This window comes from Sceloporus undulatus, chromosome 2 (assembly GCF_019175285.1).
Source record: "Sceloporus undulatus isolate JIND9_A2432 ecotype Alabama chromosome 2, SceUnd_v1.1, whole genome shotgun sequence".
In the NCBI taxonomy this organism is placed as follows: Eukaryota; Metazoa; Chordata; class Lepidosauria; order Squamata; family Phrynosomatidae; genus Sceloporus; species Sceloporus undulatus.
In genome coordinates this window covers 148,871,053-148,898,961 of record NC_056523.1, presented here as the reverse complement: position 1 = coordinate 148,898,961, position 27,909 = coordinate 148,871,053, and the positions used below count along the sequence as shown (strand labels likewise).

At 43.1% G+C, this 27,909-nt stretch overlaps 1 protein-coding gene across 1 annotated transcript in view; it reads right to left on the bottom strand.

Annotated features, from left to right (window-relative positions):
- Positions 1-499: 499 nt before the first annotated feature.
- The window catches only part of FSCN2 (fascin actin-bundling protein 2, retinal), a 28,587-nt gene continuing 1,177 nt past the window's right edge, over positions 500-27,909 (bottom strand). Inside the window, exons 2-5 of the mRNA XM_042452693.1 lie at positions 9,271-9,427; positions 6,261-6,382; positions 4,515-4,682; positions 500-1,269 (exon numbers count right to left, since the gene is read on the bottom strand). Of these exons, the coding sequence (XP_042308627.1) occupies positions 1,064-1,269; positions 4,515-4,682; positions 6,261-6,382; positions 9,271-9,427 (653 nt within the window). The 3' untranslated portion in view covers positions 500-1,063. The remainder of the gene's footprint in view (positions 1,270-4,514; positions 4,683-6,260; positions 6,383-9,270; positions 9,428-27,909) is intronic.

The following is a 27,909-nucleotide window of genomic DNA, read 5'->3' as shown; positions in this document are numbered from 1 at the left end:
TATGTCAGAGCCTTATGTGAGGGAATTACAGGAACTACAGCTCTTGGTAAGAGAGCACCACATTAAAAAAACATCATGTGCATGCCACATAAGCTGTAGCCCCAGACTGAAGGATACTGGCAGAGCAGGGAATATGTTGGAGAGATAGTTCTGGCTTTACTGTTCTCCAGGTTTAAGGCTGCTGGGGAGGTTGGGGCAAGACTACATGAGGCTCTGGTCACTTTGTGTACAGTGGGGATTGGTGGTTCCTGTCAGCATCCTTAATCTTTGCCTTTTGCACCTTTAGAATACAGAAATGGTTTCTTTTCTATCCTGCAAACAGAATTTCTGCAGTTAGATTTCATATCAGTCCTGAAGAAAACCACTGAAATAGGTAGAGAATGAAACACATTGGGCTTTTTCCAAAATGAAACAGCCATCCATTTTGCACTTGGAGACAGATCTTTTTTCCCTGTGGATTCTATTGGGTGCTCTCCAGTTTGTGTCCCTTCTTTTTTTTGCAGTTTTAGTCAGGCTCTGAATCCTCCAGGCTACAGCGCAAGTTGAATTCCCACCCTGACAACACTTCCTGGAACCTGTAAGTGTCCTACTCCCCCCTGCCTCCCTTGTCTGAGGTGCAGAGCAGATGACACCTATGTGTCACAGCAAATTATCAGGAGCTTCAACAGCATCAAGGGGGAAACAGGCAGCTTCGTAACACATGACACTTCCAGGAGGTGGGGCAGGTGGTGGGGGCGGGCAGAGAAGCAAGACGTAGGCATATTGTGTTGGCTCTGACATGGGGTTTCTAATGCTTTAATCCTAAATTACCCCCCTCCCAGGAGGTTTATTTGGGAGCGGCTTCTAAAAGAGAGATGACTATAGGGATCAGAACAAGAAGGAACACCCCTCCTTTGTGGAAGGTGCTGGGAATATTACAAACATTGCTGGAGTCCATGTGGGGAGCCACTATGTGTCCCCTCCTACTCCACCTCTGTGTCCACCCTGAGCTGGCTTGACCCCCATGGATGGGGCCCTAGAGCATTTCTAAGGTGCTACATGGCAGGCAGGGGTTCAGCGGTGCTCAGTATTCCCAGAGGGTGGCCCGATGCAAGGTGTCAGCATCAGCACGGAGGGTTCCAGCTTGGTCTCCTCGGAGGTATTTGCCGTTCTTTCCTTTGATGGCCACGCGGCTGCACTCACGGAACTCAAGGAAGAAATCCTCAGACATCTCACCATCGCTGCACACGGTGCCATTGCTGGCCACGTACCAGAACTTGCCACCAAGGCCTAGGAGGACCCAAGAGACAGGAGTTAGTGGGGAGGCATATAAATTTACACAGCAAAATGATGTAGGCTTCCCTCCCCTTCTTGCCTTTGCTTAGAAGTTTCTTTGACATTTCCACTCACAATGAGGAATGTACAGAAATGAGTGGGCTAGACCTTCAGTCTCACTAAAATGAAGAATGGAAATCAGGGATAGATATTTCTGGCAGGACTGGAGCTCAATTTTTCAGGGTGGGTGAATTGGTGTCTCCAGCTATATTAAACTATAGAGACTAAGGAATAAAACCTTGTTTGGACATTGCCTTGGGTCCCTCATAAATAAACCATATGTATGGCTTCCCCACCCATGGCCGGCTCTGGGAGGATGAGCAAAATTCTTGCACCCCCCCCCCCCGTAGCTACACCCTTGCTCCCTTTACTGCGAACAAACACTGTCAAGATCGTGGAGCAAAACTGATGGATGACACCATCTTAGAGACGAAACAGCTCACATAAGGAAAGGAAAGCAAACGCACACACACACCAATTAAAATACAATGGGATGTCACTGACAGGTACAGTGCTTACTACATTGCCTACTTTATAGATGACAATCCTCTATTTTAACAGTTCTATAGTCTCATCCCAAGGTAAGATCAAGAACTACCAAAAAGGAGAGCAGGCAGAATCACCGAAGATGTCTTTCAATAGTTAACTCCCAAACCACAGAATGAACCGGCATGTTGGCTGGCTGCATATGATCTTCACTACTATGATGAGCACGTTGTATTTCTATTAACATTCTAATAATTGTTTCCAAGTCACCAGAAACAGATGGCATACCAATATAACTGCTTCAAGTTACAGAGACAGAATGTACTCTAGTTCTAACTAAAATCTGCAATAAATATGAAACCAAAAGAATGGCCCACAGATTGGAAACGCTCAAGATACATTCTAGTCTCCAAGAAAGGGAAGACAAGGGATTGCAGTAACCACAGGTCCATTACATTAATTTACCACACAAGCAAAGTGATGCTCAAAATTCTACAACAACTTCTACCATATGGAAGAAAAAAGGCAGGTATCCAAGATGGATTCAGTAAAGGAAGAAGAGGCACTAGGGATCATATTGCAAGCATTATGTTGGATAATGGAGTGCACAAAAGAATTTCAGAAGAAAACCAGTGCTTTATAGATTATAGCAAAACCTTTATGTAGCACATGAATAATTGGATTGCTTTTAAAGAAATGAGTGTGCCACAACATTTTATTATCCTAATGTGTAACGTGTACTCTGGATAAGGGGCCACAACTGGTATAGAATATAGAGCATGGAATGTTTTCCAATTGGCAAGGAGATTAGGAAAGGCTGCATTCTATCACACCATCTATTTAACTTCTAAAGTAGGATTAGTCTTAGAGGAAGAAAATATGAAAATTGGAGGAAGGAAAATCAACAGATAAGACACGTAGATGATACCATATTACTAGCAGAGAATAGCAAAGACTTGGAATAAATGCTAAAAAAAGTCAAGGAAGAAAGCGTAAAGACAGGTTTATTGCTGAACATTATGAAAACAAAAATAATGACCAGAGATGATTTATGTAATTTTAAAGTAGAAGATGAAAACTTTGAACTAGTTGAAGATTTTCCATCCCTTGGCTCAATCATTAATCAGAATAGAAACTGCAGTCGAGAAATCAGAAGAAGAATAGGACTTGGAAGGGTGGCTATCAAAGAACTAGACAGGATTCTGAAGTATAAAGATACATTATTGAACAATAAAGTTAGGATGGTCCATGCCATTGTATTTCCCACTTCTATGTGTGGTTGTGAAAACTGGCTAATGAAGAAAGTTAATAGAAAGAAAATAAACTCATCTGAAATGTGATGCTGGAGAAGAGTTCTATGGATACTGTGGACTGCTTAAAAGAGCAATAAATGGGTCCTAGAGCAAATCATTTATGAACTCTCCCTAGAAGCCAAGATGACTAAACCGACTGTCGTACTTTGGACATATCGTGAGAAGCCATGACTTACTAGACAAGACAATGCTTCCTAAAAGTAAGAAAAAAATGAAGACTGCATTCCAGGTGGATTGTCTCACTCAAGGAAGCCATGGCCCTGAGTCTGCAAGACCTGAGTAGGGCGTTGATGATAGAGTGACTTGAAGGTCTCTCATTCAATGGGTCATTATAAGTATATGTTGGAAACAACAAATTGTTTCGAAAACTAATTAATGTGTGTATTTTATGCAAATTTGTACTTTCTTTTGGCCTATTTTTTGGGTGCATGGAGAGACATGACTCCATCTTATGTTCACATATACTGCCACCAAGGTCCAGTCCACATGTACAAAGAACAGCACGGTAGCTTCCTGAAATTATATGAGTCCCAGATGGAAAGACAATTTTGAGGCTCCTCAGATAGTTTGGATACTTTACATAATTTGAAGGACACAAAACTGTAAGCCTACATAAAGAGTTTTTCGTAATTTTCACGTATGGTACAGTAACTGAAACATATTAGACACTTTAGTAAGGTTGCATGACAAGTGTGCAGTCAAAGCTTCTCAGACTATGAGGAACAGTAAATAGTGATGTGGAGGGACAACTTCTAAGAGCTGGAAATCTTCCTATTAGGAAGTTTGATAACAGTGTCTGCCACCCTGCTCTGGCCTCCTTACTTAAGCTGAAACCCTTGCAATACTGGGGCAGGAGGTGGAGATTTTAACTTGCAACAATATATTGTTGTGAGTTATCCCTGTTACAATGCAGTGTAGTTTGGGTTGGTTTGGGCTTGTATGGCCAATTAAAGTCCTTATCTTTACAAAAGATCTGATTCTAGGATGGAAAAACTACAAGAACTAATTTATTGTTATGATCAACACAGCTGCCTGCATTTGTGGATTTCTCTTGGGGATGTGGCTGTAGACAAGTCTTTACATTTCAGAATTTACCAGTTCGCTGCTAACAGTAAACTATAGAATATATTGGGTGTGGAAGTGAAGTAGGGAGCTGTGTCAGAAGTTGCCAGGCACTGACAATGGAGTCAGGGAGAGTAAAGGGTTGGCAGCAGTTTTGCTAAACTACAGGCTGGTATCTCTGATCTCTATGGAGGGTGTCTCTGTGTTCACAGCTGGCAAATGTATGTGCTTTCAGCATTCCTTCAGCAGATGGTCCCAAATTACTCCACAATGTGATGAATGTCAGCAAATTTCCCACTTCACCCCCCCCCCACCATTTCCCTTTTTGCTGCCAACTACCTTTGATCTGATAACCACCATCGTTGAAGATGATATGAAAGACATCATAGACAGAACGGTTGGCATCCAACAAGTTGGAGTTGCGATGGTAGCACACGAAGCCATGGGTCCCACGAAGAACAAGGATGGGCCGGTTGATCAGTTTGAGAACAAATTCCTCACCCTCCCCTGCATTCAGAGAAGTACTGGTCAGTGAGATGTGGGGCTAAGCTTGCCTGGGAGGGGGAAGAGCTGCAAAATATGTGGTTGTGAATACTGTAAATTTGGATTAGTGTACAGGGTGACTCCCCCAGCCTCATACAGACATCCAGGAGCTATCCTTTTGCAGCCATCAAACTGACATACCTGTATTTGCATTTCATTGGGAGAGATGAGGAAGACCAGACTTTTCAGTTCTTTCAATGGGGCACTGGCTCTGGCAATCTGCCTATCATTCTTCAGTTTAAGGGCTGCAGCCTGTAAATGCCATCCTTTGCCAACTGAAGTTTAGGATTATTCCTAATTTTGAAATTGGATTGCTATTGCCTTAGCAGTGCTTTCATCCATTAGCTCTAATATGCTTTGGTGTACTGAAATTTGCACAGACTGAAATCACAGAAACAGAGAAGGTGTGTTTGGACTGCAGTTCCCATCAGTCTGAGCCACCACAGCCAATGGGGAGGGATGATGGGAGCTACAGACCAACAACACCTGAAGGAGCACAAGATGCCTGCTCCAGTTTCCAGCTAAACCTAACCAAAAAGTCCTTTCTGCCCTTGGACTCATTGCAGGGACACAAGGAAGCCATCCAGCATTAGGTGGCACAAAGTAGGTATGTCAGCTTCATCAGGCCTGGGTGGTTGTTCTGGGAGCTGATTTCAATCATCTGTTCTCCTCACCTTCAGAGCATGTTGGAGGAGATCCCAATAACTGTCTTTTAGAACTATGTCTATCAGGATTATCTTAGTTCAAATAAATAAATAAATAAATATCTTGCTTTGCATGACATTGCTCCTTTCCCTGTTTCTGTGATTTCACTCTGTGCTAGCCTGTACTTTCACAATCAATTTATCTGGCAAAATGGTGTTGTATGCAAATTTCATCCGTTTTCCATAGAACTTCCCCCTCCCCCCATCCAATAGCTCTTCTGGGTCCTGTTCCATGTCGGCACAGCCTCTCCACTTCTCTCCCCTCTACTGATACTCCAACTATGAAGCTACATAGCTTCACCTATACTTGTCAGGTCCCTCGGGCTTGGTGGCACTTCACAGTCTTCTCCATTCTATGCAGCTATCAAAGGCAGGAGTGGGGAATGTTTGGATATTACTGGGCTGTGACTTTCACCAGTACTAGCCATGTTAAGACAATGGTGAGGGATGGTGAATTTGTAATCCAGAAACATCTGGATGGCAGGACTCTGTCTCTGGTGTGCATGGCTTGGCCTTTTCTCGTTCTTGCAGCCACCATTTTCAATAAGAAATTATTAGCAAACCAATGAAGTTGAGCAACCTTACTTTGGATGGTGCTTTACAATATGATAGGGATACTGGTCACCTGGTAGATGTTGAACTCTAGTTCCTATTAGCCCTGGTCAGCATGGCCAGTGATGAAGTCTGTATAGATCCAGCAAAATCTGAAGGGATGCAGGTTCCTCACCTCTGCTTTATAACAACACACACAGGCCATGCTTCTTGCTGTGTCAGACCTGAGCTCCTGGAATGGAGGCAGCAGAGAGACTTAACCTGAGCTTCCAGTTGTGAGACTCACCCACTGCGTCACTGACGGCAGCCAGTTGTCCATTCTTCTTGGTGCAGATATATTTGCCATTGCCAGCTTTGAGGGCTATGCGGCGGCCACGCCACTCAATGTCAAACATGGTGTTGGCAGATCTAGAGGATGCAGACAGCAGTGAATATGTAACTACCAAAGTTGCTAAATTCTTTGCAGCTGCTATTATTTGTCGTAAAAACTTTCTAAAACAGATGCAGTAAATTACTATAACTTCTTCCGAAGATACTTTGACAGTAGATGGTCAGTTATCTTTGTTATACTCATATATTTAGTATACTGTTAAATCCATTTAGATGCACGACTCTGGATTTTATCCTTGACATTTATATGTACATATGTATTCATATGATATGCTAGAATATGTTGTTTCCAATGGATGCAACACAATGTAATTTTTGTAAACTTTTTATTATTTTGTGCTGGCCGTGTGTCGTAATAATAAATTATTTATTATAGAGGATGAAGGGATGGGGGTTAAGTGGGAGAAGTGAAAAAGGAAAAGAGTTGACTCTCTCAACCCCAAATATTGCTCGTGATTCTATCACAAGTACAGTGGTTACAATCCTGCACACAGTGACACAGTAGTCAATAGTACTGAGATTAATGCAACTTATTTCTGAATAAACCTGAATCACATAGCGCAGCAAGGGAGGGGCAATATCTCTGAAGCCTTGTCACATTCTGTTGAATTTTATCCAGTCCAGATTTCTGTTAGTCCAGATTAATTCATATTAAGAGCAAGGGATGTCCCTGAGCCTCATCTGATCAGAAAACTCAATCCAACCCCCTTCCCTTTTTTTGGTGGCAGTATTTATCCAAATACTGAAGCATATTTGGATAAAATAACTTTTCAGTGGCATCAGTTAAACAATTTCCCTTTGCTTTATTCTAATCCGCATTTGTCCCCCTTTAACCTCCAGCCTATGATTCATGTTTTTCTGCATTATAGTGCATTTACGTACTTCCAGACTTCCTCTTTAAAAAAATTAAGCATTGCCATATATTAAATGCAAAGTGAGGGCACAATGAGATGTATGATAGAACTGTGACAGGATCACCCATGTTTTCAAATAATGTAGGCTCACCTGTAGTTTAAACAACTATGCAGGAAGGATAGAATGAACCAAATTGAGGTCATGACGGTAGGGTAGGGATTTTAACCGTTTTCCCTTGAGTTGTTTTCTTTGATCTAAATTGTTTCCTTGAAGCTGCATTTTGCCCTGCTGAGGAAAACATTCATGCACCTGTATGGATTCCTGTGTGTTTTCCTCCATGAGACAAATAGTAACTTCTGTTAGGGACTTCCTTGTACTTCAGCCTCCTTCTCTACCCCAATCTCTGTCACACAGTCACACACACACAGCTCTGGAAGCTGCTTTTAACTTCTAAAAACCCTATAAGGAATCAATTTATTGTTCTCCCACTGTCTCAAGATGCATTGGTATTTTTTTTAAAATAGAAGCCATCTATCTGATATACAAACTAATGTCAAATAATTTGAGTAGGTCACCCATTAGACCTCTTCACTTATGTGAGCATGTCAAAATGCCTGGTTTCAGAAAAGAGTATGTTTTCTGCTGCTGCATGAGCAGGGCACATACTCTTTGACTGGGACAATCACTGCACCGGAATTGCTTTCTCTTTCATTGTGCTTCTTAAATTATCTGATGCTGGGGACTGGCAACTTTTTTTCCCCAGTGTACCAGGAAGTGGCAGCAGATTTGAGCCCATTGACTCCAGTTGTTCCTTTCTTTCCTGGAAGCTCCAGGGATGGACAGTTGATGTGTCATTGATGGGTACCAGACCATGAACCACCAGTTTCAGTAGTGCTTATCTGTAACCTTATACTTCAGCTTAAATACTCTTCCATTGTACATACACTTTCCCCTGGGACTCACCACTGCTACCTACCAGGGGATCTTCTGAAAACATGGCATAAATACCAAAACAAGAGCTGTGTTGAGTGGCCTGAATTATTCAAATTAAAATAACCATGCCATGGCCCTAGCTTCTTGGAGATATATGAAAAAAATGTGTATATCTAGTAACACCAGCAAATTGCATTCCCCCTTTCCTTGAAGACAGACAAAAAGAAATACTTTCCCCCACAGTGCACAAACTAGGAAATGGCTGTCAGAAGATGCAAAGACAGCCATGGATTTACATGGCTTTAAAAGGATTAGGCCTGTTCCTAGAGGAGGATTATTGATGGTTACTCCCTCTGCTGTCTCTCTGTTACCTCCAGTATCAATGGAAATACTCACTACCAGCAGCTGGGAAGCAATGGTGCCATTGCAATCATGCCCTGCTTGCCAGCCTCACAGGGGCATCTGACTTCTGGGACCAGGATGGACTTCATAAGCCAGGGATGGGCAAAACACACACACACACCCTATAAGCAACATGCAATCCACAATGCTGTTTCAGGGTCGTCCCGGGGGGGGGGAGGGCTGTCCTTGGGGGGGGGGAGGTTGAAAAAAATCAAAAGCTTTTAAAAAACAGTTGATTTGCCCCTAAATGCCCCTTCAGGGATGTGGGGGCATGTTCACCACATTTTGGTGCAGCCTCCTAACTTCCCACAGTAGCCCACCCCTGGCATAAGCCTTGCGTCTAGCAGGGCTGTTCTTGTGTGTTCATAATAGAACCTTTGTCTTCCACCATGACATCTAGGAAAAGCTGTATTTTGTCTTTTGAAGTGTTGAATACTTTTGTTGTTGCGCCTTCAAATTGTTTCCAAGTTATGGCAACCCTACAGCGAACCTAACGTGGGGTTTTCTTGGCAAGTTTTGGACAGAAGGGATTTGTTCTGGCCTTCCTCTGAAGCTGAGAGAGTGTGATTTGCCCAAGGCCACCCAGTTTCTATGGCTGAGCAGGGATTGAAATCCTGGTCTCCAGAGTTGTGCAGCACTCAAACCAATACACCACACTGGTTCACTGACTACCTTTGGGCCTGTCAAAGAAACAAGGTGGTCATAGTTCAACTTACACTTCAGTAGCTATGGCTTGAATCCCCCCATGTGATACCAAAGTCCAGTAGTTGCCTGTGTTGGAATGGAAGATACACTTCTTGGTTTCTTTGTCAATCTGCATCTGGAAGGTTTCATGGTGTGTCTCTTCATCCTGATTGGCTGAGACGTTGACACCTAGAAGGAAGGACATCCTTTCATATCACTTAGATTTGCCACCACATACCCTTCCTTCATCATTGTTAAGCCTCTGAGAGCAGATGTCAAGATCTGTAAGAAGAATACTTCAAACACATGGAAGAGGTCAAGAACAACTATACAGTGGGGAAGACTGTAGACATAATTTTTAACAATGATAGAAATCTCTAAAACTTGTGCATAAAAATAATATTAAATAATGAGACACAGAGGAAAATGCTCATGCAATATTGTTCTTTTGCTCTCACCCTAACAGTAAGCAATTGCATGAATGCCTTAAAAATAATAAACTGAATAAATAGCAGGTTCAGGGCCACCAAGCCACAGTGTGAGGCAAAGAGTTAAACCCCTCTTCTCTTCCAAGGACTGCACATTTTGGCATTGGTATTAAGTAAAACCAGGTGAGTGATGTCATGTTTGTTTTGCCCTCCCAAAGTTTCAAAAACGTGTCCATCAGATGCTGCATCCCCATTGCCTTAGAATGCTTCTATCCATCGCGTCACATGCTTACTAGGGCTAAAGATATTACACACAGATTGCTTGGCTTTATCTCATTCATCCAAAGCCCAAAGTAGTGACGTGAGTCATTCTCATCCCCCTATGAAGGGTGAGATAAGACATAGTGCTTCTCTCCAAGCCAACTGATTGTCTAGGATTGTAGTTTTTAATCAAGGTCCAACAAAATGTAACAATATTCTATGTGATAGCCATATTAGTCCATTGTAGCAAAGCAACCAAAAGTCTTGGAGCATGTTGAAAGCTGAATTATTTATTAAAGCAAAGATTTCATGGATTATTAGCCACTTCCTCAAATGAATGGAATATAATCTAAGATTATACCCCATGTATTTGAGGCAGTGGTCCGTAATCCACAAAAACTCATAAATCTGTCCATTTTAAACATGCCACAAAATTCTTTCTTGCTGTGTACTAATAGCAACTTCTGCATGCTGATCCTCATTAAACCAAAATGGCACTTCCCAGGTACAAGAGAGGTGTAAACCACTTGGGCAGGACCCTAGGGATTGCAGAAGTTTCTCTTTTAAAAAGCTCCCTCCAAGAATGGGGATTAAGCATGATCACTGCATACCCTCTAACCAGAGAAGTTCCTTCACTGGGTGTCACCTTGTGTGGGGGGCGGGGCTTGTGAGGGGGCACATGCCTTCCCTCTCACCCATGCACCATTTTACTCATGAGTGTGTGGCAGGAAGAGAGGGTGCCCTGAGCGCAGGTTTACTCCACAGTAAAATGATGTGTGGGAGGAAGGGAAGGTTCCAGCTTCTTCTGAAATGCTCAACAATCTCCTTACTCCTCCTACATTTAGTCCTAGTTTATTTCAGAGCTGCAAACTGAGTTTAAAGTGCAAAACTAGCTTGCATTCCATTAACACAGAAGGAGAAAGAGGGGAGGGAGAGGACGAATTTTGCCCTTCCCTGTAGGTTCAGGCAAAAGCAAATTGCTACTGCCTTTCCTAGCTTGTATGCTTTTCCTCATTAACTGCTTTTGCCTTGGAGAGTGTGTCACTGGCTACACTGGATTCAGAATGTGTGTTGGGGTGGGTGGAATGGAAAGGGTTTTCCTGGGAAAGGGAACTGCTGGCTCCTGAACAGGACTCTACTTACTGACATTTTGTGGCACCGCCAGGTTGCCATAATTGTCCACTATTACTAGGGACAAAGTGTAGGACAAATTCAAGACCAAACTGTAGGACAACTGCAGGACAAAACTCATCCCAAAATGTAAGACATTTAAGGTCCTCCCTTTTTCTTAAATGTCCTACATTTTGGGCTGACTTTTGTCCTGCAGTTGTCCTACAGTTTGGTCTCAAATTTGTTCCACATTTTGTCCCTGGTAATAGTGGACAATTATTGTTCCATCTTTTAGGGAACACTTAACAGACGTTCTTCTTAATTACAGTGTTGCAGGCCCCATACAGACAGGCCAAAATAAAGCTGCTTCATTTAGTTTGGAGGTATGCTGCTTAAATGATGCATGTGTCCTAAGAGTCCAGAACCTGTGCCAAAGTCACGCTCCAATCCTAAGGACTGAAGCATGGTTTTTGTATGGCTTCCGGACTCTTAGGACACAAGCATAATTTAAACAGCATACAACCAAACTGGCCTGTCTGTTCTCACCTTTAAATATTGCATCCTCCCATTTAGATGAGAAGGAGCCATGCTTATCAAATGTCCACATGTTTCATCTGTCTAGCCTTAGTGGCATGGAAAGAAGCCAAGAGTGGGCCATTTCTAATATGAACAAATCCCCAACAGCTCTTTTGTTCATTTAACAGAGGATGTGGTAGTAGGAGCTTTCCCACTGGTTTTATTGCTCCCATCCATGCCCCCAGTAACCACCCATTCTGTGGGGTGAGATTAGGACCCCCTATGCAGGCAATGCCTTTCACCCTGATCAAAATCCTTTGGCCAATCAAATTTCCAATCAGGAACTCAGGTAGCACAATATCTTGGGCTGGCTGTGGAGGAGACATGGCTAACAATTGTGTTCCCACTCTTCAGGCTCCCTAAATGCATGGAAGAAGGACAGGGTTGAACATCCGTTTGTTCCCAAAGTATTTCCAAGTAAAAGTGACTCTCATGAGTCAACAAAGAGCTGTTCACAGAGGATACTTCTCCAATAGGCATGAGCAGAGAGGGGAACATCACCTCCCCCTCTTCCCACAAAATTCACCCATTCTCTGGCTCTACTGTAGTAGCCATGCTACATACCATGCAAAAGGAGAGTCTAGGGGCATAGAGTGGTTTGCAGATGTGGCTGGTTATCCTTTGTTCCCATTCATCAAGTGGGCTAAGCTGGAATGAGAATTCCTTCCCCCTTCCATTTATACCTTCTCTGCATGGATATATTACATATGAAGTTCAGCTTGGTAATCTTCACAGGCCTAGAAGAACCCACTTTTCCTGGCTATTTTGAGGGACATCAGATTGGCTCTACATCTGGATTGATTGGAAGCCATTTGGTCAGCTTTATCCCCAGGCCTGGACATTCCTTTGGCAACCACAGGCAGCCAATACCAGGCAATGAGTCAAATTGCTCCACTCTTCTCTGTTGGATTCTGGCTTCCTCAGTTGTGCATGTTGTCTATACCAGTGCTTCTCAGATTCTCTGATATGTTGCTGTTTTTGTTGTGTACCTTCAAGTTGTTTCTGATTTACAGAGACCCTAAGGCTGTGATAGCGAACCTATGGCACGCGTGCCAGAGGTGGCACTCAGAGCCCTCTCTGTAGGCACACATGCTGTCTCCCTAGCACAGAGTTTGCCAGAGTTTCTTACTAGAAAGCAAGAGGGATTTGCAATAAATAAGTGGGGTCTGGGTTGCAGTTTGGGCACTTGGTCTGTAAAAGGTTCACCATCACTGCCCTAAGGCAAATCCATCATGGGGTTTTCTTGGCAAGATTTTCCTTTGCCTTCTTCTGAGGCTGAGAGAGTGTGACGTGCCCAAGGTCACGCAGTGGGTTTCTGTGACCAAGCAAAGAAATTGAACTCTGTTCTCCAGAGTCCTATTCCTAGTCTAACACTCAAACCACTACACCACAGTGGCTCTGATAGGAGGGACTGGCAATTATTTGCCCTGACATTTCCCAGGACCAGCATAATATTTCATAGAATCATAGAGTTGAAAGAGGCCACAAGGGCCATCCAGTCCAACCCCATGCCATGCAGGAACTCTCAATCAAAGCATACCCGACAGATGGCCATCAAACCTCTGTTTAAAGACTTCTGGGGGGGGGAGAGGGGAAACTCAGAGAATTGTTAAGGAAACCATGAATTTCTGTTTTTATGTATTTTTGTTATATACTTTTGAATGTATAATGTATATATGATAATAAAGATAATAATAATAATAATAATAATAATAATAATAATAATAATAATACCTCCAAGGAGGGAGACTCCACCACTCTCCGAGGGAGTGTGTTCCACTGCCGGACAGCTCTTACTGTCAGGAAGTTCCTCCTAATGTTGAGCTTTTCCTGGAGCTTGCATCCACTGTTCCGGGTCCTGTTCTCTGGAGCAGCAGAAAACAAGCCTGCTCCCTCCTCAATATGACATCTCTTCAAATATTTAAACAGGGCTATTATATCACCAGTTTCCTAAGTTGTTCCCCATAAAACTTTGGGGCTCTACAGATGTGTGGTGAGGGCTGAGCATCCGGACACTTCGAGCCCTCACCATGCCACCCAAGCACCATCTTGGCACACACCCATCTACGGCACTGAGCACAAGGGGTGTCGTCATGGTGCACGAGTGCGCCTATGGCACCATTCCAGGACACAAAAAGAACCCAAAGCGGGTTCTTTTGGTCCCTCTGGAGGCCATTGTTGCAGCCTCCTTCTGGGGAAAAAATGGGCTGTTTTTAGCCGCCCATCTGTACAGCCCCAAAATTTCCAGACCCTTCACCATTTTAGATACCCTCCTTTGGACACACTCCAATTTTTCAACATCTTTTTTAAACTGTGGTGCCCAGAACTGGATGCAGTATTCCTGGTGGGGCCTGACCAAAGCAGAAAAGAGTGGCACTATTACTCCCCTAATCTAGACCAGGGGTCGGCAACCTATGGCCTGCGGGCCGGATCCGGCCTGGCAAGGCCTTGGGACCGGCCCCAGCCCGGTCCTGCCACCGATTGCTGCCCCCACCGCAGCTTCCGCGCTGCTCCATTTTTAGTTCAGCCCCCCAGTTGTCTGAGGGACAGCAACCTGGCCCCTGGCTCAAAAAGGTTGCCTACCCCGATCTAGACACTAGAACCTTGTTAAAGGTGTTACTGAAATCAAGATATATTATATCCACCGCATTCCCTTCATCTACCAAGCTGGTAATTTTATTTAAAAAAGAGATCAGATTTGTCTGGCATGATTTCTTTCTCTGAAACACATGTTGAATTTTTGTGATTATGGCATTGCTTTCTAGATGTTCACAGACTCTCTGTTTAATAAGCTGCTCTAGAATCTTTCCTGGTATTGATGTCAGACTAACTGGACGATAATTGTTGGGATCCTTTTTTTCCCCTTTTTGAAGATGGGGGCAATGTTTGCCCTCCTCCAGTCTGCTGGCACTTCTCCTGTTCTCCAGGAGTTCTCAAAGATTATTGCCAATGGCTCCGATATTACATTTGCCAGTTCCTTTAATATTCTTGGATGTAGTTCATCAGGTCCTGGAGACTTATATTCATTTTGATTAACAAGATTCATTTGATTAACAAAGACTATATCTTTGCTTATTCTGTGCTGAATTTCCCCTATTCTGTCCTCTGCTCCATTATCTTCAGGTTGAGCACCCTTTGCCTTTTCGGAGAAGACTGGTGTTGAGTAATTCTGCTTTTTCTCTGTCCTTTGTTACCATTTTCTCTGTGCAGTGACCCTACCATTTCCTTCTTTTTCCTTTTGAGGCGAACATACCCCAAAAGCCTTTTTTATTGTTTGTAATCACTCTAGCAGCCTGAGTTCATTTTGTGCTTTAGCTTTTCTGACTCTACCCCTACACGTGCTCACTATTTGTTTGAATTCCTCTTTGGTGATTTCCCCCATTTTCCATTTCTTATACATGTTCTGTTTAAAACTTAGCTCAGTTGAAAGTTCAGACAAGGAAACTGTTACATGGATTTGAGCCAACTGGGTACAACAGTTGCTTTCTTTCCTGGAATGCACCGTGGGTCAGCAGCCAATGGCTCAGAGACCAGCTGCAGTTCATGGACCACCACTTTGAGAAACCATGGTCCAGGGGTAGGCAACCTTTTTGACCCGGGGGCCAGGTTGCTGTCCCTCAGACAACTCGGGGGGTGGAAGCCAATAAATAAATAAATAAATAAATAAAAATTTAAATTTTTTTTAAAATAAATAAATAAACTGGGACAAGTGTAGGACAAAAATTTTAAATGGAGGACATGCAAAAAAATCTGCTGATTTTTAAAAAAAAGTTAATATAAATGCATGTTTCTGAGGCTTCTATAGACAATTGCCCCCCTTGCTCCCCCTTGCTCCCCCTTGCCCCCACTTGCTCCTTCTTGCCCCCCTTGCTCCCCCTTGCCCCCTTGCCCCCCTTGCCTGCCGCTTGCCCCGCGCCAGAGGCCCCGCGCACCTGCGCCAGAGGGCCCCGCGCGCCTGCGCCGGAGGCCAAAGGCCCCGGCGGCAATCTGCCGCCGGGCCGGGCTGGGGCCGGTCCCTAGGCCTCGGCAGGCCATAGGTCACTGACCCCTGCCGTGGTCTATACAATGCTTCCTACACTTGAATCAAGCCTCTCAGTGGGCTGCCTCTTTCAGTTTTGACCACATTCATTGAAGTGGGATCCAAGAAAACTATGGCCTGTTACAGATGGGCCTAAAAGTGTGTGCTCTGTGCACGCTAGTGTTAGAAAGGGGTGTCCTTTCCGGATGCCCCCAAGCCTAGGATGCGCGGAGCACGCACAAAATGGCAGCGGCCATTCCATACGGCCGTCGCCATTACTACGTCACGACCACGCTGCCTGTAAATGGGGCGGTGCGGTTGTGACGTAGTGGGGCCGCGCGAGGGTGCCTAGTGCGCCATTTCCGCAGCCCTGGAAGGAGCTCCGTTTCGGAGCTCCTTCCAGGTTTGCGTCGCTGGGCACAACCTTTAGATGGCTGCGCCCAGACACAAAGGAGAAAGGGGTCAAGCGGCCCCTTTCTCCTCCTCCCCGCCGCTGCAGGGTGTCCTTGGGGCTTGAAGCCCCAAAGACATCCCTCTCCAGGCCTTGGGGAAGCGGCCTTTTGCCGCTTCCCCGCGGCCTGGAAAGCGGCGGATCGGGGCCTCAGCGGCTACCGCTCTGGCCACTGAGGCCCCGATCTGGCGGAGAAAGGGGTGGGTGAAGGCCGCTGCTTTTCGGCGGTCTGTAACGCACCTATCTTTATACCTACTTGGGCTTTATTGATACTACTTCCACCATTTGGCATTCAAGCCACCAAAACTGACTGGAGCCTATAAATTAAATTTGATTTTACTCCATCCCATTCCCACCTTCACTTTCTGGATGAAACTACATGTGATACAGAACATCCATAACCGGATGTCTCAGTATTTTATCTTTTAATTAAAGAGGCTTTGAGTGACTCCAATTTTTATCAGCGCAACAGTGGTGGGATGTGTATACAGTATTTAACACTTTACCACTTGCCAGTTTGGATCTAATTGTCTCCCAAACCTGTTGTTAGCTCTGTAGGACATATAGTTGCACAATAAACAGAGTGTATGATCAAAAACATAAGTTTCCTCTGGATGCTTCAAAGTAAAAGCAAAATATCACAAGACCTGCTTCTAGATTTCCTGCATCTTGTGTCATTTCACCTACGCATTATATGTGCATGAACACAGACAAACTCTGCAACAGTAGGACCCTCCAGAAACAGGTGTGTGTGCATGTGTGCACACACGCACACACACACACACACACATATGTACATGCATGTATATGTATGTGCCATGTCCCCTTTGCTCCTTGCTGATTGAACTGTAGCATTACAGTAAAAGGCTGGCTTGTCTGTTGATGCCTATTCTTCACCTTACCCAGGCGGGAATTTCAATTGCCTCAGATCAGAGCTTCAGCAGCTTTTCATCATCAACAAAGAAAGCAATCAAAGCTCTACCTCAAGAAATAGGTTTTGCTTTCAGCTTGCCCAAGACTTCCTTTGTTCTCCTGTCAAATATAAGACCCAGTTTAAACATAATACAGCTTAAACAGGCATGTAAAAGGAACATGCCTGTTCAACATGGCATATCTGGGCATCCTCTTTACACAAAACGGCCCTCAGCCATCACACTGGTGATGGTTTAAATGTTTTCAATACAGTAGCTGCTAATATATTATGGGACTTCCCTTTCAAGGGGTGCCCATCTCATTCTCATTTTTTCCCCTCATGTTCTCTTGAGGAAGGCATTTATGATATAAACTGCTATTTTATTAAAGTGACACATTCTGACATTTTCTCACATTGTTTTAGTGTTAGACTGTAAAGTATGAGTTAAACCAGCAGAGAGCCAGGTGGGACTTGCAGGCTGCATGTGGCCCACCAGACCAAACTCTGTAGTCCTCCAAGGATCCCCCTGAAAGTAGAGAGACCCCTGATAATTTAAACCGCTAATAATGCTTGCCACATCTTGCCAAGGACAAGCCTCAACTTATATCAGCAAACAAATGTGCAAATGCTCCCACTTCCTCCTTCCATCTTCTTCACTCACACCAATAGTTTATAATTTCATCCTTCACTTGAAAACACCCCCACCTCCTCCTCCTTCCATCCCCCTCACTCACTCCAGTCTTGGCTTAAAATCTCATCCTTCACTTTCAAATGCTCCCACCCTATCTTTCTATCACCCTCACTCCAGCCCCAGCTTAAAATGAATTACTATATAAATGGCTATTCATTATTATTTTTTAATTTAAAATTCAAAAAACTTGCCCTTCTCATTACTTTTAGGTGCCTGAATGCAGCCCCTGGCCCAACCACAGTTGCAAAGTCCTGATTTAAATGTTTTAGCTTTGCTGTTAGCTGCCATGAGAAATTTGAAAGAAAGGGATGACAAAAAATCTTGGCAGAGGAGAGGGCAGAAGGGTTCCCCAAGTGTCCCCCAATGGGAATCAGCCATCACACTAAAAATGCATTTGGAGGGTATCTGCACTACAGAATTATGTCAGTTTGATAATTACATTGGCTGTCATGGTGCCAGCCTACAAAAACATAAGAATTATAGTTTGGAGAGGTACTTAGAATTCTCTGCTACAGAACTCTACTGCACTTCCTTAAGAACTCTTTAGTAGCAAATTTCAAGTACCACACCAAATTACAAATCCAAGGATTCTGTAAGATGGCAGCATAGCTGCTACAGTGATATCGATCTGCTATAACTATGGAGTATAGATGTACTCTGTGTCAAGCCGACCTTTTTTTTTGAAAGAGCAGGCTTCCAATGCCACATGGAAAATTCCTCAGGCTTGCCTGTTATTTAATCAGTCCTACATTACCCAGTATATAAATTCTGTGTGATTCAGATTTGCCATGAGTTACTTTGTCTGAGCTACACAATGGGCTCCACAATAGCTAGTGTTGCCTATTATAATTTTATAAATATACAGTCTATGAAGACTGAAGGTTACCCTAGTATTTGCTATCTGAAGCAACTGCTTCATATTGTTCCATCCTGGTAAGGCTGGCTAGGTTCACCTGAAAAGCTGCCTTTATTTTCCACCAGATTCCATATAACCAGGCCTTAGTAGGCAAGCCAAATTTCTTAAATGTATCTGAGTTCATCCTCCCTTCACACAAACTAGTTTAATTGGATTCTTCTGTTGCCTATACTGTAATCAGAACAGACCACACACACTTTGTGGAGGTGGATCCATCTGAATCCACGCAGCTGCCAGGTTGCAGTTTAGAAGGGAGCTGGATAATCCTCCAGATGGAAAGGATGTGACCTTCCCTACTATACCCCTGAAATTATCCCCATCAGTCTCATACTAGACCCTTCCTTTAGCACTGATCTGTGGGCCTTGCCTTCCCTCATTGCTGTGTTACCAGAAAATCCTCAAACAATTGCTTTAATTGGCCTCATTAATCTGATTGCTGTTGTTTCCATCTGGCTGACACACAAGCCTCCTATTAATAACTCGCCAGCTCCTAAGTGGCTTGGAACAGGCAAAGAAGTCCTGCCCAGCGCTGTCCTCCTGGCTTTTGCTCACTGCCAACAAAAGGAGGCTCTTGCCAATGTGCTGGCATCTCTGGTATCCCACAAGCCCAGCAGCTGCGACTGAGAGACCTGGAAAGACTGAGGCTAGGATTAATATCTGTTGGACCAGGTGGGCTGACACAATATTATGTGGACAAGATCATAATGACTAGCAGAAGAGCTGGGCTTCCTGACCTCTTAACAACATTTGATCTCTTTTCTCCTGCTCACCAGCTAGCTGGGTTTCACCAGCACAAAATAGGGTACCATTAAATTTAAGAAGCGATCCAGGGTTACCATGTCTGAGGTATATCAGGGTATGTGTGCATCCACAACTGCCGGTGGCTAAGGTGGGTTTCTCCAACATCACATAAGCAGTGACTGAATTTACAAAGTGAGATGGCCATATTGAAAGGGACAAAGGGATTTTTAGGAGTAATGACTGAGCAGCACTAGCCCTAACATTATGAAGTGTGAACTAGTCAACCCAGGCAGCCGATGATGGATGATTTAGAGGGATCAATGGCAGCAGCTCTCAGTGCTTAGGCTATTTGATATAGGGGACTGGCAGGATTTTTCCTCAAATGGGCCAGGCACTTGAACCATATTTGTGTCTATTGATTACAACTACTTCTCTCTTTTCTGGAAACTTGCTGTGAACCAGCAGCCAGTAGCTCATGGCCCAGCACCAGCCCTCATGTTGGAAAATTTCAGTTTTCTCTCTCACTCCTTCTGTTGCTGTTAGAACAACCAAGGATAGGATAGAATTTCCTGCCTGTGAAATCCTTCTTCCTGTCTCCCTCTTCCCTTGCTCTTCCTATCCTGAAATGCATGGACATAAATACCTTTTGGGTATCCAAGTAACTTGACCACATGACCTGGGAAACATCACATAAAGTTATATAAAGACCCCTTTCTTCATCTCACTCTTCTCCATTATTTTGACAGAAATCGAATGCATTCTGTAGATTGGCCGCTGCCAATCAAGCTATCGTCATGGTGACGTTTGCAGGGCATCGGGGGAAGTGTCCTCCCTTTTTAAAGAGCCAGGCACAGGGGTTTCAGCGGCTGAAGCAGGGAGAGAGATGCCTCTCTCTCTCTCTCTCTCTCTCTCTTTTTTTTTATAAACCTGTGGGCTTTTGGGTCAGATCTGCCCCTGTCCCAGGCAGAGGATGGGATTGCCATGCATTTTTTTAATGCTTTTAAAAGCAACATTAGCTTTCCCTTTGCTTCCCTTGCTGTATCTGCTCAAGAAGACAAATCATTCGCATATTTGCTCAAAAAAAATTGGTAAAAATGTAACATTGATTGTTTGCAACATTTGTAGCTTCTCCCTCTGCAGAAAGCAAGTGCAAGCCTGGCTCCATCTGCCCCTGGAATAGAAACCATGCGCAGGTGCGCTCAAAAAAAATTGTTTGAATTTGAAAAGGGGGGGGGTTGCCTGACATGAGCTCCGTTCATGACCTGATTTTTTTCCTCCTGCAAGGGAAGGAATGCCCAGCGACAGAGGGCTTTGGGCAGGGGATGCAGGGAAAAGAGGCTCCTAAAGAATGCCTTCCCTTGCTCCCTTCTTCCCAGGGCTCTTTCCTCCTCCCCCTCCCCTCCGATGAGGGGAGGAAATGCCTTGCCCTTTGCCCACCCTCTGACCTAAATCCCTCCCTCAATTTGCCTCGATCGTGATCAAGGCCAAGTTCTCATTCCCAGGACCCGGGGTTTTTAAAAAGAAACGGTATTTGCGCCGATTTCAAAAGACCCGCGCTAGGGGCCATTTAACACGGAACGGGTGTGCAAGCCCCGGATTCACTTGTGTGAGATTCGGGGTGAGTAGGAACTTCACGTGATTGAATCGGTTTCAGAACCGATTTTTTTTGTAATGTGAATGGGCCCCGACATAAGATTCAACTACCAGTTACATCCTTATGTGGCATACAGGTCATGGATGCAACTGATTACAAGGAAGTTACTTTTAATTATTTCTTTTTTCATTTATTTCCATTTTCAACAACTAAAGCATAATTAAGTTACATTATAAAGCTACAAAGGTCATGAATTCTTCTGCAGTGGAATTTTTTGTTACTTTTATAGTTACAAGGGTGTGGACTCAATATATGTTGGAGGATAAATGCTAGCTAGAGTTACTAAACTGAGAACTGGAGAGAGCTGACAACTGAAGAGGGAATTTCAGCAGCACACACTGAACAAATCTTGTCAAGAAAACCCTGTAATAGGTTCGCCTTACGTTTTCGCCATACGTTTTCCATAAGTCAGACATGACTTGAATGCACACAACAGCAACAAATGCTTGTTATCTGGTTATGCCACAAGCAACATCATCTGGAATTCCTTCTTTTACACAACCATTAAAGGCACAGGAGCCCTCTTCAGTTTTCAGCTGGGTAACCCTGCACCCAGTTCAAGTGCTGCCTCAACAAATCTCGTCAAGAAAAGCCCATAATAGGTTCACCTTAGGGTTGCCTATTATTCTGTGACTTGAAGACACACAATTGCAACAACTGCTTGTTATCAGGTTGTGTGACAAGCAACACTTGCTGGGATTCCTTCTTTTACACAACCATTAAAGGTACAGGAGCCCTCTCCAGTTTTCAGTTGGGTAACCCCGAACTGGTTCAAGTGCTGCCTCACACTGCTCCTGTGTGCTCTGTTGTGGGTGTTGAAGTGACAACAAGCTGGATGGTAGGATGTTTTGTATCATAAGACTAGAGGCTTGCAGCAATTAAATGGTTTTTAAAAAAAAAACAAAGATATTATTTTAGTTATTTTTTGAGAAACTAGAATCTAAAAAGTTAAACTGTTGCTGCTTTTTAAAACCTATAATTGCAAATAACTCCCTTTTTTGGTCTAGGAACTATAATGTTGACAAAGACTCCTGAATTTTAAAATTAAAAAATTTCAGGTCCACGTTCTTGAAATAGCATGACACTTTTAAGATACATAATAGATCTTTAAAACATAGATGTCATTATTTAAAGTTTCCTTCTAGTTATCTTATGTTCTTCGCATGGAGGAAAAGAAGTTTCACTACACGCACAATCCAGACTGTGAATGTAGTAAAAAAAAAAAGCACTACCTATGTAAGGAGAAAGTATCTGCAGATTGAGAGGAACTCTATGGTTTTCAGAAGTACTCACCTAAAAAAGCTTTTAAACTCCATAAGGAACAAGGAACTGGGGAGAAAAAAGTCAATAGCCATGGGATGATGAGGTGCAGAGGCAGGAAGCAGATAACCACCTGGAGAATGTCTACTGTCTGTGATGATTTTTTTGAATGCCTCCTAAACTAGTGTCCATCACCACTCCTTGTGATAGTAAACTTGGCCAGGCAACTGGTGCATTTAAGACTAGCAGGGAATCTGCTAGTTTCACAGAGACCAGCAATTGTTTGGGGTCCTGGGGAGGCCAGTGTGATGTAGTCATTTGAGTGCAGGACTATGACTCTGGAGATCAGGGTTCAATTCCCCACTTAGGCATGGAAGTCCACTGACTGACCTTGGGCAAGCCACACACTCTCAGCCCCAGAAAATCCTGTGATAGGTTTGCTTTAGGGTTCCCATAAATCAGAAACAACTTGAAGGTACACAACTGGGGAAGTACAGTACCCCCAGTTTGAGATCTTTCTTGTTAAAATCTTCATAGTCAGCCTCACCTTTTCCTAATGAGATGTCTTCCCCATGTGTTACACTGCAATCCACATACTGCCTTGGTAGAATGAGAATTCCAGTCCAAAAAATCTGGAGGGGATATTGGTAGAGGAGGTATCAAAGATTCCCCAGATTTAAAGGTACTATAATCTCTAAAATCCACAACAGTGATACCTTTACTGGACCAACCAAAAATTCACAAAATACATTATGCAAGCTTTCGAAGCTCCTCTGGCTTCTTCATCAGGCAAAGGTGTTGAAAATCATACAGGAGATTTTTTTTTTTAAACGACTATGTTAGTCACAGGCTTGCATTTTATCAAGGTGTGTTGTTTGGTGTGTTGTTCTGTGTTGAGATAGTGTGGAGGGATATCTATGCAAGCAGGTCCCTCCTTTTTTGGCCGTGTGGCACAGATGCAGAGGTGGTACTGACTGATTTCCCCCCAGGACCGATTTGCTAGTGACCCCATGGCTTTCTTGTCTTTCCTGAAGCACTTCATAAGCATAATCTCAGTAATCCTTCTGACAGTTTGTAAAACATCTGAGCAGTGTTATTATCCACAGATAACGGATACATGCACTCCCTCGGAGGGTGATAGTCTCCTTCCTTGGAGGTCTTTAAACAGAGGCTGGATGGTCATCTGTCAGGGATGCTTTGATTTGGATTTCCTGCATGGCAGGGGGTTGGACTGGATGGCCCTAGTGGTCTCTTCCAACTCTATGATTCTATGATTCTATGATACAAGGGAGGTGAATTTGGTTCTGAGAGAACAGTGACTTGCTCGAGGCTGTCCACAGGTTTTCTGGGCAATAAACCAAGATTTTTAGATTTTCTAGCCCATGGCCTTGATTGCTACTCTCTGGTGCTTCTGCAGGCACCTCCAGTGTGAGATGGCCCTTGCCTGAGGGCCCTACTCTGTCTGTGCGACAGTGGAATCTGGATGATGTGAATCAGCCCGGAGCAGCAAATTTCACTTGTTTCTTAGCAGGTTATCTGCCTTTGGAAAGGAAACCAAACTGTGTGTGATGATTTTCAAGAGTATTCATGTCCTTTAAATCTAAGGAGACTTTCTTTGCCCTGAAATTGCCATGGAGTACTACAGTGATGGTGCAGACTAGAGTGGCACCATTAGCCCACAGCAGTGTGGCATTTCTGGTTGCCATCTGTCACTTACTCAGTTTCTGATTAGTTTTGTTTTGGATTACCAATTCCATTATTGTTGTCAGTGGTTTTACCGGTTGAGGCTGATGGAAGCTATAATCCCAAAGATGTGGAGGGCATCAGGTTGGGAAAGGCTATGTTAATGAATCACTAGGTTGTAACTGGAAGGTGGGTTGAGGCAGTTTAGCAAAAACTCTGCACAGTTGGAGCACCTCCTGGACAAACTTTGCTGGAGACTGCAGGGAGGTATCCAATCTCCAGTGGGAAAATCACTGTCTGCATAATTTCATTTGCATGTGGCAATTTATTTGTGTACATCTGCATTTGAAAAGAGAGCCAATGTGGTGTAGTGGTTTAAGCATTGGACTATGACTCTGGGGAGCAGAATTCGATTCCCTGCTCAGTCATGAAAATCCATTATGTGACCTTGGGCAAGTCACACACTTTCAGACTCAGAAGATGTCAAAGGCATCCCCTTGCCCCAGAAACCTGCCAAGCAAACCCTGTGATAGGTTCATTTTAAGATTGCCATAAGTTGGAAATGACTTGAAGGCACACAGTACACATTTCAAAACAGCTGGTTGGCTGTTTTTTCTTAAAATAATAAGAGCAATTTGTACAGAACTGATGACAGCTGACTGCTTGAAATAACTGGCATCTTTGTTGGCTCATCTGATGCTCAGAAACTCCATTGAAATAGTGAAAAAGGCTATCTACAGATAGTCAAGGTAACAAAACATAAACACACACACATATATTGAGATACATAAATCTACCAGGCTACGAAAGTCTTATCACATTGTGCAGAATTTAAATCTCTAGAATCATTTCCTTTCCAGAATCCTATGATCTCTGTTTGTTTTTCCTTTGCTTTTAAAAGCAAAGTTTTATTCCTCATGACCTTTATGCTTCCACAAGTGAAAATATAAAACATATGGACAGTGTCTGCTCTAGTTTTGGAAGCCAGATTTGGAAATCAGATTAGGGCTTGGACTCTATGGTAATGAAATGGTGGGACAAACACAATGCATATGCTTATGTCCCTGATTCCTTGTCTTTCTATATTTTTACACATCTTGATCTTTCGACAATAAAATAAGCAAATATAATATGTAATAATAATAAATAAAATAATTATAATAATCAAAATGTACCTACACCAAACACACTTGGCCAATGAAAAAAAAAAGTCCAGTCTGCTTCTGCATTTTTAACAGAGCTTTAAAAGTGCTGCTGTTAAAAAAACCAACACCAGACAGGGGCTGCTTCAGATGTTGGCAACCCTGCATGTCTGTGATACCAATGCAGAATTGAGGCTTTTAGTACAAAGTCTTAGTTCTTTTCACAGTGGACAAAATATTAGAAAAGAAATGGGCTACCCTCATCATCCCATGGAGCTTAGACTCTGAAAACAGCATTAAAAAGAATAATAGCTTATATTTAGTTGACTGTTCTCTGGAGGGAAGGAGTGTGAATGTTCCTGTCTGAGCAGGTTCAAATCATTTTCATAGTTCTTTTTTGTGTGGCTGAGGATTTTCAGTATTTCGTAACATTACCAGGTTGAGTTTTCAACTTTTGGGTGTATTTTCTATGTTAGGCAATGGAGATCTCCATATATTTTAAATCTCCATATATTTATTTGAATTGTTATACTCAAATAACACTTGTCCTCTCCCCACCCTACCCCCTGCTTTCTGCTCCATATAATGCTATGTAATGTGGAGGCTAGGAAAACAAACACCACAAGAAAAAAGGTGCATGCTTCTATACAGAAACAGGTCAAATAAGCAATTCAAAGCAGGGATATAGGGGATTTGTTATCACCCTTCAGTTCAATCAGCCATTAAATAATGGTGAAAGACTGGTTCCCCTCCCTTTTCTAAAAGCATATTTGAAGGAGAGATTGAGTGGCAGCTCCAACTCAATGTGTATTTGCATTGAGATGGGCTGCCATTTTTTCTTCTTGCTTTTACTCCTGTGTCTTTTGAAGAAAGCATCTTAATACCAGATATGAATAGAACTGGTAAGGAACTAGTTACAAGTCAGTAGTTATTTGTAATTCAGTTCCTGTTTCCAACATTAAAGATATAACTGAGTTATTTTATGACTGTAACATATAAAAACCACTCCTTCCATGCTGTGACTGGTAACTTTTTATTTTTACATTTATCAGGAGTAAGGACTCACTACATGGTGGAAAAGGAATATTATATGATTCAAATGCTGGCTCAGGATGCTGCCATATGCTGTGTTGTGGCTATGAAGAAATGAATATGGGGAGCCCCATTTTGTACCCTAGGCCAGCAGGTTGCAGCATTCAGACTTGTGGAGTGTGGTTTGTGTAACTTTTAAAAATCCATTTACTTACTTTAAATACATGGAAAGTAACAAATTAGCTTATAAATGTAACTAACTATTTGTATAGAAACTGACCGCCTCAAAAATTATAACTAATTGTAACTAGCTACTTTTGAACTTTGGCACTATAATGGTGGCTGATTACTTTTTAAAAGCAAATTTCCAAGCTCTGGAAAAGAAGCTGATGCACAGATTTCAGACACAGAGTTCCTAGCACTAGCAGCAACGACAACAGTAAAAGGGGAGAGGGGCAGTGGCTGGTGACTTGTGCATGCACAACCACCCTTATGGAAGCAGCTAGACATTTTTGTCTGATATGGAACATACATCTTGATTTCAAAGTTGCAGAAGCAGACTTGTATATATAGTGGCATGGAGCACATGCAGATGTGCTTGGGATGCACATGCAGGTGGGACACAAGAGAGCACATGCACTTTTGGATGTGTGTTCTGATGCACAAATAGGTTAGCACTGAAGTTGTCATTCAACACAATGACTGCATAAAACAATCAATGTGTAACTCCACATGTAGATATTTACGCTATGCAATCCTGATGTAGGATCTTCACCACTGCATGCCTCTCTCATCTTTTCCTCCTTGTTGGTGTAGCTAGGCAGATTACTGTATATTTAATCAGATTGTCATCATGTTTTCCACCAGCAAATCAATATGAAACTTCTTTGCAAAATGTTGCTTAGCACATTCTCAATATCGTCTTTCTTTTTTTAAAAAATGGCCAAAAAAGTCTGGAAAAGGAATGGATTTGATTAAATGGCACAGAGGATAAAACTAGGACCACACTGTTGCTTCTCAGTGGTGCAAAAGGGATAACTAAATATATGACAATGCTCTGGAACCATTGAAAACAACCAGTGAAAAGTGAAAGATGGATGGCTGAGCTGGCTGTTAAAGATGAGCGTTCTCTCCCTCTGAATGCCATTGTTTAATGACACAGAAGGAAGTTAAATGTAATGGCCAAATCAGCGGTCTATGTGCCGCCAGAGTGCACTCTTGCAAATCCCATTTATTTTAGCAGGATTTGTGCAGAAGAAGTTCACCATGAAATGGGGTGGGGTGGGGTGGAAAAGTCAGGGTTTGCTTGTTTGTTTGCTTTCCTTGTGGATCATTCTGTTGTGTGCATATGAAGAAACAAAGGCTGGCTAACAAGTGTGTGACTTTTTAGAGAGCCACCAGATTTACTGTACAATATTAATAAAATGAAAGGCGAGTGAGTTCTATATTTTACACTATTTCTCATCCCTGAAACATCAGAAAAGGGATTCTGCTGGCTGTCCCTGTGTCTTAATTTGTGGCAAAAGGTGTCTCTGATTCTGTAAATCTCCCAGGACTAGAACTGATTGTCCTGTGAACTAGAGGCCCCTTCACTTTGACGCAAAGCCATAAAGGGTACTGCAGAACTATGAACCTCTGACTCCCCCCTCTCATTACACAATCAGAGCAAATACTCTCCGCTGTGCTTGTCTTTGGCTCTGAGACCCTGCATCCCTCTCCCAGCCACATCTTTTGTTAATTCTCCACCTGTACCACAGCCCTTGCCCTCTGCTAGAAACAGTAATCTGCTCTGACA